The following is a 14024-nucleotide window of genomic DNA, read 5'->3' as shown; positions in this document are numbered from 1 at the left end:
TTCTATTAGGTTACAGTCTAACGGACGGACATTTCAAACAGCAGTCCTAAGATAAACCTTCCTACGCGTGTAATTTTGTGTTCTAATCTACGATAGCTTTCTTTAATATTCAGAAATGAATAAATAAATAACGTAGGCCCTAATCTTTAGCAGTAGATGTCCCTTCAAACCCCTCCGTTTAGTTTCACACAGCTCAAAAACTGTTCCTGGTCTATTTTAGGTCATATGAGCAGCACTGTATGTCCGAACACGAGACATTGACGGGGCGGAGGTCGATACTACACGCTCAGCGAATCACAACTCTTTCTTTGGCTGAGGCATGGACAAGCCTTGTTTACATCAGGATTAAACTCTCGTGAAAAATCATATAGCAGAACTTGTGCACCTGTTTTATTAAAATATTTCCAATTCTGAGCTGTGCCTCTGGCTTCATTTTAGATTTGCTTACAACCATAACATTAGTTTTATTTACATTAATGTTAAGTCGGAAATCTTTTAAGATGGATGATAATTTGTTGAGCATGATCTGCATGTTCTTCTCATTGTCAGCCAGAAGTGCAATATCGTCGGCAAATCTAACACAGTGTACAGTTGTTCCATTTATTTTAATGCCAGGTGTTTTGGATTTAAAAATTTTCATGGCCTCTTCAATGTACAGATTAAATAGAAATGGTGATAAGGAACACCCCTGTCTTACTCCTTTCCTGATTCTCACCTTGCATTCTTTATCATTACTTTCGATGTTTATTCTTTGATTGATGTAGATGTTAAGTATTGCCTTTCTGTCTTTCCAGTCCAAATGAATGTCCTTCATAATTTTGAACAGTCTTTTCCACTGAATATTGTCAAAAGTTTTTTCCAGGTCTACAAAAGCTATATATGTATTTCTGTTAAGCTCCAGTCTTCTCTCCAAGATGGTTTTAAGTGCTATAATAGCTTTTCTCGTTTCTACTCCTTTCCTGAACCCAAACTGATCATCATCTAGATTCTGCTCAATTTTCATTTTGATTCTGTTTTTTAATATGTATGTGAATATTTTTGCTGCATGTGAAACAAGACTTAGTATTCTGTAATTGGAGCATTCTGTTGAATCTCCTTTTTTGTGCAGAAGTACTGCTTTGCTTTCTACAAAATCCTCTGGCATATCTCCGTTTTCATAGAAGTACCTGGTGATTTTGAAGAGTTCGTCCTTCATCCTTTTTCCAGAAATTTTCCACAGTTCAGCAGGCAGTTTGTCTGGTCCAGGAGCCTTGTTCTTTTTCAGCTGTTGCAGTGCTGTTTTGAATTCACTTCTCGCTATGGGAGGACCTAGTTCATCTTGTGAAACCTGGTCTTGTTTTATGATGTACTCATCTACATTGTCAATTTCTTCTCCATTATATAGATCCTCCAAATACTCTTTCCATCTCTTCATTACCTCCTCATCTTCTACTAACAGACTTCCTTCCGTATCTTTTATTACACTGAATTTCATTTTAGCCTTGAATTGTGTTCTTTTTACTTGATTGTATGCTCTGTCAACATTTCCGATTTTCATACAATGTTCTATGCTTTTACAAATGTCATCCATCTTTCTTTTGCCTCTCGGCACTTCTGTGTAACTAAGTTTTTAGTTTCTTATAGTTTATCATTCCTTCTGGAGTATTTTTCCGGTGTTCTTTGTTTCTTTCCTGAATGAGATTTAGTATTTCTTCAGTCATCCAGTTCTTCCTCGGTTCAAGAGTCTTTTTTCCTAGCACTTCATCTGCTGCCGTTGTAAGTGAAGCTTTGACAGCATCCCATTCTGTTTCGTTGCAGTTGTTGTACATGATCGTGTCTGTCTTTTCTTCGAATGCTACTTGTGTTAAGGGATCATTTAACTTTTCTAGATTCCATTTCTTGCTTCTTGGTTTCCTAAACTTCTTCAGCCTAATTCGACATTTTGCTAATACTGGGACATGGTCGCTGTCGATGTCTAAGCCAGGATAGCTATGGCATGACGTTACCCGATTTCTATACCTTCTCTTAACTGGAATGTAGTCAATTTGGTATCTGTTATTACCTCCAAAATCCTATGTGTAACGTCTTCTATTAGGCATGTCAAATACAGTGTTCATTATGATCATGTCTTGTTCTTCACAGAAGTCCATCATACATTCTCCTCTATCATTTGTTCTCCTCTATCATTTGTTAGTCCGAGACCGAATCTGCCAGCAACTTTTCCAGTAATATTGCTGCCAACCACAGCATTGAAGTCTCCCATTATGATTATGTTATCTTTGTCTTTGTTTAGTTTAATCATATCTTCTATTTTATTATACATTTCCTCAACTTCATCATCGTCATGTCCAGTAGTAGAGAAGTATACCTGTATTATTACCATATCTGTTGGTTTGGCAGCTATTTTCACCATAATTATTCTATCATCAACATGATACGTGGTTAGCACGTTGTTTGCCCACTTCTTTCCTAATATTACAGCTACTCCATATTGTCCACCATTTTCATTTCCTCTGTACACAATTCTGAATGGGTCACTATGGAAATCACCTTTGCCAGACCATCTAGTTTCACATAATCCCATGATATCTATTTTGTTTTCACCCATAATTCGTTTGAGTTCTTCTAGTCTTCCTGTTTTTAGCATTGTTCTTGTATTCCATGTTCCTATTTTAATCCCTTCTCCAAACTTCTGAGGTTTTCGCTTGCTGACGACCTGGGATACCTCAGTTACTCCCCTGCCGGATCTTGGTGTCCGAGTACCATGATCAGTAGTATCTAAGTTACAATTCGTACTATCCATGGTTGTTATACTAGGAAAAATAATGTGGTGGTTTCCTGTTGCCTTCCACATCGCAGTTTTACTGTCATTCGAGTCTTCCTGACCATGCCAGTAAATTTTCAGCGACAGTCCAGTAGATGCTTACAATATAGTGATTATAGTCCAGTAGACACCTTAGTCCTGCACTGTGCTGATAGTGATAGCGCTGCTTCCACTACCAGGAAGAGAGACTCCTCCACCTTTCCAGTTGTTGGGACATATCCTCATCCACCCTTCAAGCCGTTGGTCCTCTTCACTTGTAAACCTAGGTAGGGGCCCTATAACAGGGTGCTACCGTCCGGAGCCAAAATTAATTCCGATAATTAAAAACAATTTAAACAAAAACAGCCACTTGAGTAAACTAGAGATACAAGTTTTCATCACAGTATTAAATCTAGTTGTAAACAATAATTTTTTCACTTTTGACATTGTCATATACCAGCAGGACGGTTTGGCAATGGGATCACCAGCCTCAGGCATCTTGACAGAAATATACCTAGATTTCCTCGAATACACCAAAATTAACAATGAATTTGAAAACATTCACTTCTGGGCCAGGAAAATGACGATGTTTTCATAATTATGGATGAAAAATCAATTAACACTTCCACCACCCTCCTAAGACACAACAGTATTGATCCTCATATCAAATTCACACTAGAAACTGAATCAAATCAAAAAATAAACTTTCTAGATTTAACTATCACTAGACACTCAGAATCTCCAAGTTATAAAATATTCAGAAAACCTACTCAAACAGCTTCCACCATTCGCCAAGTTTCAATGCAGCCCCAGTCGCACAAACGAGCTACATATAATAACCTAGTTCATTGAGCTTTCAGCATACCTATGTCCAAGAAGGATTTAAAGAATGAACTAAACACAATCCGCAGAATTGCAAACTCCAACGCTTTCAGCAATCATTTTATAGAAAGGATAATCAATAAACACAAACATCGCCCTAAAACTACCCTCACAAAATAAATAACTAAACCTCTAACATTTTCCACCTCCACGTTCAACAATGATATTTACAAGATAACCAATATCTTTAAGAAACAAGGCGTTAAAATAGCTTTCAAAACCAACAATAAGAACATGAACATTTTACACAAGACCAGCAGTATTTTTAAATCAGGAGTTTATAGGATCAAATGCAATACCTGTGACAAGTCCTACATTGGGCAGACCGGAAGAAACTTCAATATAAGATACCATGAGCACACTAACGCAATAAAACACAATAAATTTTCAGCTATCGGCTAACACATGCAAGATTATAACCATAATTTCACCAATATCAAACAAGACATGGACATTCTTGAATTAGCAAATAAGGGTCCTTTATTCAACATAATGGAAAATTACTACATACACCTAGACCAATATTTTGACGCCAATTACAATCTTAATGAAATCTCAGAGAAACCCGACATCCTTTTCGAGTTCTTTTCTCGAAAACAATAATTCAGCCAACCAGAATTCAATCCTAAGTTTAATTAAAGGTACTTTTCCGAAACACTTACCCTTTCTCCCACACCCTTCAGCTCCGCCTTAAATTCCCCCTCCTCCCCCTCCAACCCCCATCCCCTCCCAAGCCACCACCACTCTGCCCAACCCGCATGCGCCTGCCCCTCACCTTCCTCCCTTCCCATATATCTCCTTCTGCCACCAGTCGCACACTACCAGCTAAGCTGCACACACCGCCGCGCAAGGTGAGTGTCCATTCGGTTTGTTGTCATCTATTCTTTCTGTGTACTTTGCATTTTTTTACTGGCTTTTATCAATTTTAATAGGTCCCATTTGTTCCGCTATGAACTGAGAGTTCTACACATTAATATCACCATGCGCAGTGTCTACTTACTACTCCAGAATAAATCTAAAACTTCATATTCAGTCTGAACAGTTTAAAAAATCAACCATGCAGCCATATCAACATAGCTTGGTTACTTAACCCCTTAAGCAGGGAGCTTGGTACACACCGGCTCACTCCCAGGTGGGGAGCATTTTCCCTGATTGAAAACAATATTTAATTATTTGACTGAAAACAATCTTAGACTAAAATGAACTATTGAAGGGCCCTAAGAGAAATATTTACTTGAATATAGTGTATTTAATTGTTGAAAAATGCTATTAATTTTTCAATATTTTGTGCAAGAACGTACTAAGTGCTTTCACACTGTGATATTGAGGTTGCTTCTTCCTAATAGCAAAGCTCTGGTTTTTCGTTTATACAGTAACTTTTACCTGAATATTTTAGACAGTTTATTAACAATCTCTGCCTGAAAATAAATGTTTCTTTATATGCAAATTGTAGCTTTAAGAAGTTTACATGTACATGTACTCACAAAATTTTCTATTACGTTGGTTAGCAGTTTTTGAGGGATCAAGTTTATACACCTACAATTCATAAGTGGCACACACAGACTATATTACTCTACATTACAGGTAATATTTACAGTATTTACAGTCTGCACCGTGTTATGCCTTTTACAGCTGTTCGTTATGATACACAAGGAAACAGATCATGTTATATAAACTGTCTCGGCTTTGCATAATTTGTATGATTCCATTCTGAAACACAATCATTTCCTTGGTATATATGGATGGTTCACATCAATTGACACTTTGCCATCAGGGGTATAAGCTTCCGAAAATTTTGCCAACAGATGGACAAATACTGGAATTATCTTGTACATTTTGGGAGGAATTTCTCCATTATTCACCTCATTGTCCGAGATTTGTAACATGCTGTCGAGGGAAAAAAAATTAATAATAATAATAATAATAATAATAATAATAATAATAATAATATTGGCTTTACGTCCCACTAACTACTTTTCAGCTTTCAGAAACACTGAGGTGCCAAACTTTAGTCCCACAGGAGTTCTTTTGCATGCCAGTAAATCTACTGACAAGAGGCTGATGTATTTGAGCACCTACAAATACCACCGATTTGAGCCAGAATCCAACCTGCCAAGTTGGGGTCAAAAGGCCAGCCAGCACCTCAACCGTCTGGGCCACTCAGCCCGGCAAGAAAAAATCTGCTGTATTATCAACTCATAGAAAATAGGCGAACAATTTATTGTGTGAGAAATATAGTGTCCTAATTTAGGTTTCCGTACAATCAGCTGCAGCAACAGTATAGCCATTAAAAGCTTTATTTTGTCCTTATTTATTCGGATCCGGTCTTGATCTTGAGTCCTTTGTTTCATCTTACTAAATGGGTTTTACGTGCGATTTCTTGCTGGGTATTTGTGTCTGTTCAGCTGTGTTCAGGCTTATCTCGTCATAAAAAATTATTAAAATATTTTGCTTGTTTTTGTTTTTCCTAAAAACTCTACCTTCACATGACGATGGAATTTTGGATCAATGCGGGGCTTTGTCCATTTTCAGTATAAGTTGACGAAGAACTAGCACTGGTTGGATTGTAATCAGTATTATTGTCCTCACTGTCACTGTCCTGATCGCTACTTGAACTGGAATCGAACATGTGTAGTCTTTTTCGAGACTCCCGAACATTCGCATCAGCTGGGCCCCAACCCTGTACATTCAACCCTGCAGTACTTATTCCAGGTAAGTTCATGTCACTTACGAATTCCCCTCCGGCAGAACTTACTTCACTATGATAACTATTCTCCCAATTAAATTCCAACATTTCGTTTATCATGGCCAGTAAATTATCTTCCTCTAACGGTGGGTGTTGGTTATTCCTTTTAGATATTTTAGCGGGAAAAAATTAAGAAAAAGGATCGAATAGAACCCTGATCTCTGTAGTGTGGATGGAAATCATGAATTGTGCCTGTATTATGGATGCGTACGATAATAAATGTTGTGTAACTTGCCGTAAACACACACTCCAGTCGTGATGGAAGAACACAAGACTGGGGATAATGAATCAGGCCACAGTTCCAAAATATCATCAGAGAGGTCTGTTCAGTATCATAATCACTAGAAATCCCTCTTACAGCAATATTATTGCATCCAAGGTACAATTAGGCGATGAACTAAAGCTTCAGCGCGAGGCTATTGGGCTTTAGGTCATTCTTTCCCGCACGTAAGTTGCATACTTAATGATGCAACTCGTGGATGACACATTGGTATTGGAAGAACATAGTTGAAAAAATTCACATCAGAGGGCACTCATCCAGAATACGCTGCTGTAAAATAAATAAACCTCTGCAGGCAAGCAACTGAGAAAAAATATAATTTGAATTGGCGGATATATCCGCGTTCCCACCGAGCAAGCGAATTGTAGTCGCGGATCTCGCTGCGTCACCCACCGAACGGGTTAATACACCAAGTATCAAATTTTCTGGTTAAGCTGATACAGTGTATAATCAACTCCTCACAGATTCTTCTTTTTTTTTTTTTTTTTTGCTAGGGGCTTTACGTCGCACCGACACAGATAGGTCTTATGGCGACGATGGGATAGGAAAGGCCTAGGAGTTGGAAGGAAGCGGCCGTGGCCTTAATTAAGGTACAGCCCCAGCATTTGCCTGGTGTGAAAATGGAAAACCATTTTCAGGGCTGCCGACAGTGGGATTCGAACCTACTATCTCTCGGATGCAAGCTCACAGCCGCGCGCCTCTACGCGCATGGCCAACTCGCCCGGTACAGATTCTTCTAGAGAGTACCATCTACACATTCGTTACTCAAACATTTGTACTTACTTGTATACTTTTATTATGTGTCGAATAGAACCCTGATCTCTGTAGTGTGGATGGAAATCATGAATTGTGCCTGTATTATGGATGCGTACGATAATAAATGTTGTGTAACTCGCCGTAAACACACACTCCAGTCGTGATGGAAGAACACAAGACTGGGGATAATAAATCTTAGTTCCATAGCACCCAGTCCACAACCGTAATGTATTACCAGGACCTACTGAATTCTATCTGAAACACCATCTGTCTAAAATCATATTCAAGTTAATCTACAACATAGACCATCTCATGTGTACTTTTATACCCAGAGTTTTTAGTGTGTTTAGTGTACTTGTATTGCAGTATATATTGCTCACCTATGTCACTCATAATATTTCACTTTCATTTACAACATTTTGAGCACCATAGCACTTCGCCTAATTCAACCACACATCATAGTGTTAATTATATATTCATAATGTTCTTACTGCTTAGAAACATGTTTTAAGATTGTCAAATATTGTGTATTGTTTAAATATTGCTGATGATGACCCCAAAATGGTTGAAACTAGTCCCATGTAATGTAAATACACGCATTGTAAATATAACTATGTATTGAATAGGTGGAAAACTTTTCTGTTTATAATTTATATGTAACCTCAGTTCAATATGGACTAACAACATGAAGTTCATAACCCTTGACCTTTCCATTTGCCCGTAGCTGCCCCCTCCTCTGTAACATTTCCCTGTACCCCATCTTCCCTTTGCTGTTCTACCAGCAGCAACTTGTACCAATTCTTCACTGATACCTCTCATGAAATCTTTCCCCAACTGGACCGCTTAGGCCTCAATTTCCATCCCGTTAAAACAAAAGTCCACCAGTCTTCAACTTCTCCCCTTCCTTTCTCTCCCTCTTGTCTACCTACTGTACCCTGTACATTGTTTGAAGGAAACCTAGCCTCATTCCTGTCCTCTGTTAGCAGCCAGGATATCAGAAAGGAAATCAGCATGGAAAAGCTTTCTGACAGAAAGGAGAGAAATAAACTGAAATGGTTTGGACATGTTAAAGCAGATAATGGACGCTAAAACTGAAAGAATTCCCGCCCCACGGTGTAGGGCGCAATGCGTCTGCCTGTCACCCGGCGGCCCCGGGTTTGATTCCCGGCCGGGTCAGGGGTTTTTAATTGTAAATTATTAATATCGCTAGCCTGGGGACTGGGTGTTTGTGTCGTCCTGAACATTCCTTTCCTCACATTCAACACTCTACACTTCCGCAATTCCAATTACACGCAGGTTCATATCATATGGTGCAAGTAGGGGCAAAAGATCTCTATAGGTTGACACCCCGAGCAAAAAACTGAAGGAAAGAGAACAAGAGGTAGACCTAGACTAAGGTGCCTGGACTTAGGCTAGAGCACCATATTAAAAAGGAACCCAGATTGGAATTCAGTTAAGGAACAGCAATGGTGAATGGATAGAGGAAGATGGGAAAGTGCCATCCATGTCCTGAACCCACTTGGAGCTGGAAAAGGGAAACATGATGACAATGATGACAATGAGTACATAGACAAAAGGTTGATTACGATGTTGTTGTAAACTTCTCTTTCATACAAATGTTATCAGGCAGTTACCTTGATCACATAAAAAGTGATAAGGTGAGACGGCAATCCTGGTTGTCTATCACCTGTATCCCACTGCAACATCTGGATCATAATCTCATCAGGTTCCTTGATATCAAATAAAAACTGCAACAAATAAACAAGGTACTTTATTCCATGCTAAAGAATTAGAGCTCTGCTTGCTAATGCACAACGCAAAACAAAATACCTGAGGGTTTCTGAAGAATGTATCTGGGAAATCAACTGAACCTCCAGCACGATCTGACTTTGAGCCTTTGACACCTGTTGTCCACTCTCCTTGAACTGAAGCTTCTCTCCAGGTTTTGCCCATGGCAAAGATATTAGTATTAGGCGTACGGCAAATGACCAGCTCGGTGAAGTTTGCCACGAAATCTTCCATAGGCATCCTGCCCAACAGTGAGCAAACCAACCTTCATCTTGTATAACAACAGAAGATGATGACAAAAAATATAATATTATTGCCAGTATAATATTACTACACCATGTTATTATACTAATATTAGAATATTTCTGTATGTGGAGGCTAATCTTGAAAATCACTCAACTGATTTCAGTAATTCTTTCACTGTTAGAAAGCTAATTTCTTCCATATTATTATAGACTATATATCGATATAATTATGCTGATTAATCAGGGGAATGAACAACCTGCATAAGCAGAAATGTTTCAGGAAGAAGAAGAAGAAGAAGAAGAAGAATCAGGAGAACAGATAGGGTTATTTTTAAAGCCCAGCAAGTCAGAAAAATTGTGCATCTAGAACTCTACACAGTTAGTCCAATCAAAAGTGAAGCCCACTAAGTTTACTTAGATTTCAATTTTCAGCAAACACACACCATAAACAATTTTGTCGTAAGTCCAGCATTTTTCCAGAAAAATAAAACCTTTCTGCGTTTTGACACATGCTTCATCTGATAAAAACTAAAACAGTATGCAAACGGGGTTTAGAATTACATTTCCCACAAAAATGTTTACATTTATTTTCTTTGCAACTTCAACATTTTGCCAGATCTCATGTTGAGCATGGTAGAGCTGGGGGAGGATTAGGGTGATAATTAATTAATGTTATTTTTACGTCCCACTAACTACTTTTGATGGTTTTCGGAGACGCCGAGATGACGGAATTTTGTCCCGGAATAGTTCTTTCATGTGCCAGTAAATCTACCGACACGAGGCTGGCGTATCTGAGTACCGTTAAATTCCACCAGACTGAGCCAGGATCGAATCTGCCAAGTTGGGGTCAGAAGGCAAATGCCTCAACTGTCTGAGCTACTCAGTCTGACTGGATTAGGGTGAAAATTGTAATTGTTAATTGTAAACCATTAGTGGTGCAAATCCAATTATTGTTATGCTCTTTCACTCCGTGAGAGAAATTTTAGTAGCAGCAGCAGCAGCAGCAGCAGTAGTAGTACCGGGCGACTTGGCCGTGCGGTTAGGAGTGTGCAGCGGTGAGCTCACATCCGGGACATAGTGGGTTCGAACCCCACTGTCGGCAGCCCTGAAGATGGTTTTCCGTGGTTTCCCATTTTCACACCAGACAAATGCTGGGGCTGTACCTTAACTATGGCCACGGCCGCTTCCTTCCCATTCCTAGGCCTTTCCTCTCCCATCGTCGCCATGAGACCTATCTGTGTCGGTGCGACGTAAAACAAATAGCAAAATAGTAGTAGTAGTAGTAGTAGTAGTAGTAGTAGTAGTAGTAGTAGTAGTAGTAGTAGTAGTAGTAGTAGATCTTTTAGTTGACACCGTGTAGGTGATCTGTGCATCTTCGAGGATGGGGACCTACCCAAGATAAATTATAATGCTGAAAAGACAGCACTAACACCGAGCCCCCGTGCCATGGGAATTAACTCTTCACAGTGCTCGTATGGAGTAAGGGTAAATGACACTTGATAGAGATTCATTTGTCGTACAGATATGATAAGCCTTGACTGCCCTTTTGAGTTATTCAGCATGAGTAGACCAACTTTATTATTTTAACCATTATGACTTTTATCTAATAATCACAACACTGGAAAATCACTGGTGCTATGCGTCCCACAAAAAAACTGTTTAATCCATATCTGTAGTACATGATTCGAGAACCATATTCATTCTCTTCATCAGTGACCAGAAGTTCACTAAATAATTTGCGGACTTGATTCAATTACATACAAACAATATACTATCAAATAAGTTATAAATAAAAATACAAGACACTATTCAACATACTTGAGGAATTACAAGTCTACAGAAGAACAAGGGAATTGATCTGGCAATCTCTAACAAGCACAACAGCGAAAGTTAAATTTTTAGGAGAAATTTCAGAGCCATTCAAAAGGGGTCAGACAAGGTGATGGATTATCACCACTATTATTAAATCTAGTACTGGAAAAAGTGGTTTGAGATTGGAAAAATGAAACTAAAGGGATCAGTATTGGTAGACTCCTCAAAAACAAAATTCACCTTGATTGCCTCGCCTTTGCAGATGACTTTTCAATCCTCTCCAACAACAAACAAGAAGCACTCCAGTACGTAGAAAAACTTCATTAAATAGCGGCAAGAACAGGTCTGCAAATTTCATATGAAAAGATTTAATAACCATCCTCTAATCACTAGATATGGGAAAATCTCCCAGGTAGATAAATTCAAATATCTAGGCAAAATTATTCAACCAAACGGGATAAATCAGCAAGCAAACAAACAATTACAAAATTACAAAAGCATACAAAATTGACTGGAGCAGATACAACAAATCTAATATCCCAAAACGCAAAACACGACACAATACAGTTGTCAAACCAGAAGCCCTTTATGCATCAAACTCTGATTGGTGGCAGATCACAAATAAAAAATATTTAAAAACAAGAGAGGAAAATTCTAGGACCTAAATGCAAAAATGGCATTTAGATGAAAAGGAAATCACAGGAAATCTATCAACTAACAGAAAAAAATCACGGACACCATTAGAAAAAGAAGATTAAAATTCTGTGGTCACCTGATCAGGATGGATAACAATAAGCTAACAAAGAATATATTAAATCTCATAGTCTCTCTAAAAATCACAACAACTGGCTTACAGAAATAAACAAAGATCTTCAGGAAATTGGTATAAATGAAGACATCATGCAAGACAGAAAAAATTCAGAAATCTCAAACAAACACAAATTTACTCATCAACCTAAAGGACAAGCTAAAGGATGGACGGAAGAATGCAAAAAGCAGCACAGTGAAAGGATGAAGAGATTCTGAGAAAACAAGAAATGTTGTGCTAAACAAGTTCACATGCGTTCATTAGTTTGATGAATAAAATCTTAATAAATTTTGATCGTGGATGCTTCGTTGTAGGTGTTTTTATGTGGAGAAATGATTCAGGTGAGATGGAATTCTTGGTTCTTTCTTCATAAAATACCAGTCATTCAATGAGGTGAGACTGTCATTTTGTGAACAGAATAACATTAACATCATCCTCATTCAATGAGGTGAGACTGTCATTTTGTGAACAGAATAACATTAACATCATCTATTTGCATAAGATGGAACCAAGTCCTACTCTCTGCTCTGACGTGTGCTCTATTGAAAGCGACAACTGACAAAAGACAATTGTTAATGCTTCTCATTCAGTGCAGTGAAATTGTCGTTCTGGAGCAAGAAGCAACATTAACCTTATCTACTGGCATCATACTGAACCAAGTCCTGTTGCCTGCTTTGATGTGTTTGCATTACATAGTAACATTGGCAAATGACAATAATTCAATATCCAATATATTTTGTCTTCTGGGCACTTAAGCGTTTGAGTAGTTAGACATCATCACCATTTGCTCAGACAGATTTAATGAGTGAATTAGAATCCGATGATTATTTATCAGGAGATTAAAATAATTATTTGTTTCATGACATTGCCTCCAGACAAAAAAAAAAATGATCACAAAATGTTTTTACTTTTTGTTACAGCTTGGAGCTTTGGACATAGTTTAATCAAAGATGCATCCACACGTACGGATACTTAGATGAAATGCCCAAAATGTATTGTATGTCATGCACTGTATATGTGTGTATCATGATGACTTCAACATTAATTGTTACAATACTGTAGTTTATACAGTAATACGTTTATATTTAGGCTGTTCCCGATTCCTGTTCCAATGTTTCATCACAGTGTAGACCAGGGCTGTCCAACCTTTCCATGTACTGGGGCGCACGTGACCCTTGGCCGTTTAATAATAAGGAGCCATCTGATGGCGAGATGGTGGCCCCGGTATAGAAAGCCAAGAATAACGGCCGAGAGGATTCATCATGCTGACTATATGACACCTCATAATCTGCAGGCCTTCGTGACGAGCAGCTTGGTAGGCCATAGTTCTTCGGGGTTGTTACACCATGGGAAAATATAATTAATAACTGATGTATACTTTTCGCAGTCAACATAAATGAAACTTGAGGTCGAAACATTTCAGCTCTTCATTGAATGTAAATCAAATTTAAAACTAAGTTAAAGAGAAGAGAAAATTAAATGCACTTATAGACAAATAGCATACTGCTTCTTGTCTCGATACAATTCAAATTCAGCTGAGGATTCTGTGAAGCTTTTCCACGGCCGTGAACAGCCGATGCTTTGCAAGAATGCTGAGAAAGAAGGATTTATGAAACATTCACAATGCAATCATTCTCCGATGGGTGTTTTGACTGGGAAATGCCAATTGTCAGCATATTTACTTCATCCCCAGCCTTTCTCTTGAACACCTAGCACTCAACAGAAAGCCGGGATTATAATGTACGGAGTTGTACACTGTGTTCTTCAAAAGCACTCAGCACCTGAGAGAATATTCTGAAATAGCAGAGTTTTGGTATGTTCAGGGAGTACTGCTAAAGCAAGAAGAGAAAGAGCTGGATCAGTATTGTGGTAATATCAAAGGAAAATTAACAATTACTTCAATGTTCAAAAATAATCCTAAACTT

At 38.3% G+C, this 14024-nt stretch overlaps 1 protein-coding gene across 4 annotated transcripts in view; it reads right to left on the bottom strand.

Moving 5' to 3' along the window:
- LOC136877246 (calpain-5) overlaps window positions 1-14024 on the bottom strand; it is a 244232-nt gene that overhangs the window by 62926 nt on the left and 167282 nt on the right. For all 4 annotated transcript variants that reach the window (XM_068228572.1, XM_067151107.2, XM_068228571.1 and 1 more), the window contains exons 10-11: window positions 9277-9475; window positions 9081-9194 (exon numbers count right to left, since the gene is read on the bottom strand). In XM_068228572.1, the coding sequence (XP_068084673.1) occupies window positions 9081-9194; window positions 9277-9475 (313 nt within the window). The remainder of the gene's footprint in view (window positions 1-9080; window positions 9195-9276; window positions 9476-14024) is intronic.

The sequence above is a fragment of the Anabrus simplex genome, chromosome 7 (assembly GCF_040414725.1).
Source record: "Anabrus simplex isolate iqAnaSimp1 chromosome 7, ASM4041472v1, whole genome shotgun sequence".
Taxonomy (NCBI): Eukaryota; Metazoa; Arthropoda; class Insecta; order Orthoptera; family Tettigoniidae; genus Anabrus; species Anabrus simplex.
This window is presented reverse-complemented; position numbering and strand designations above follow the sequence as displayed.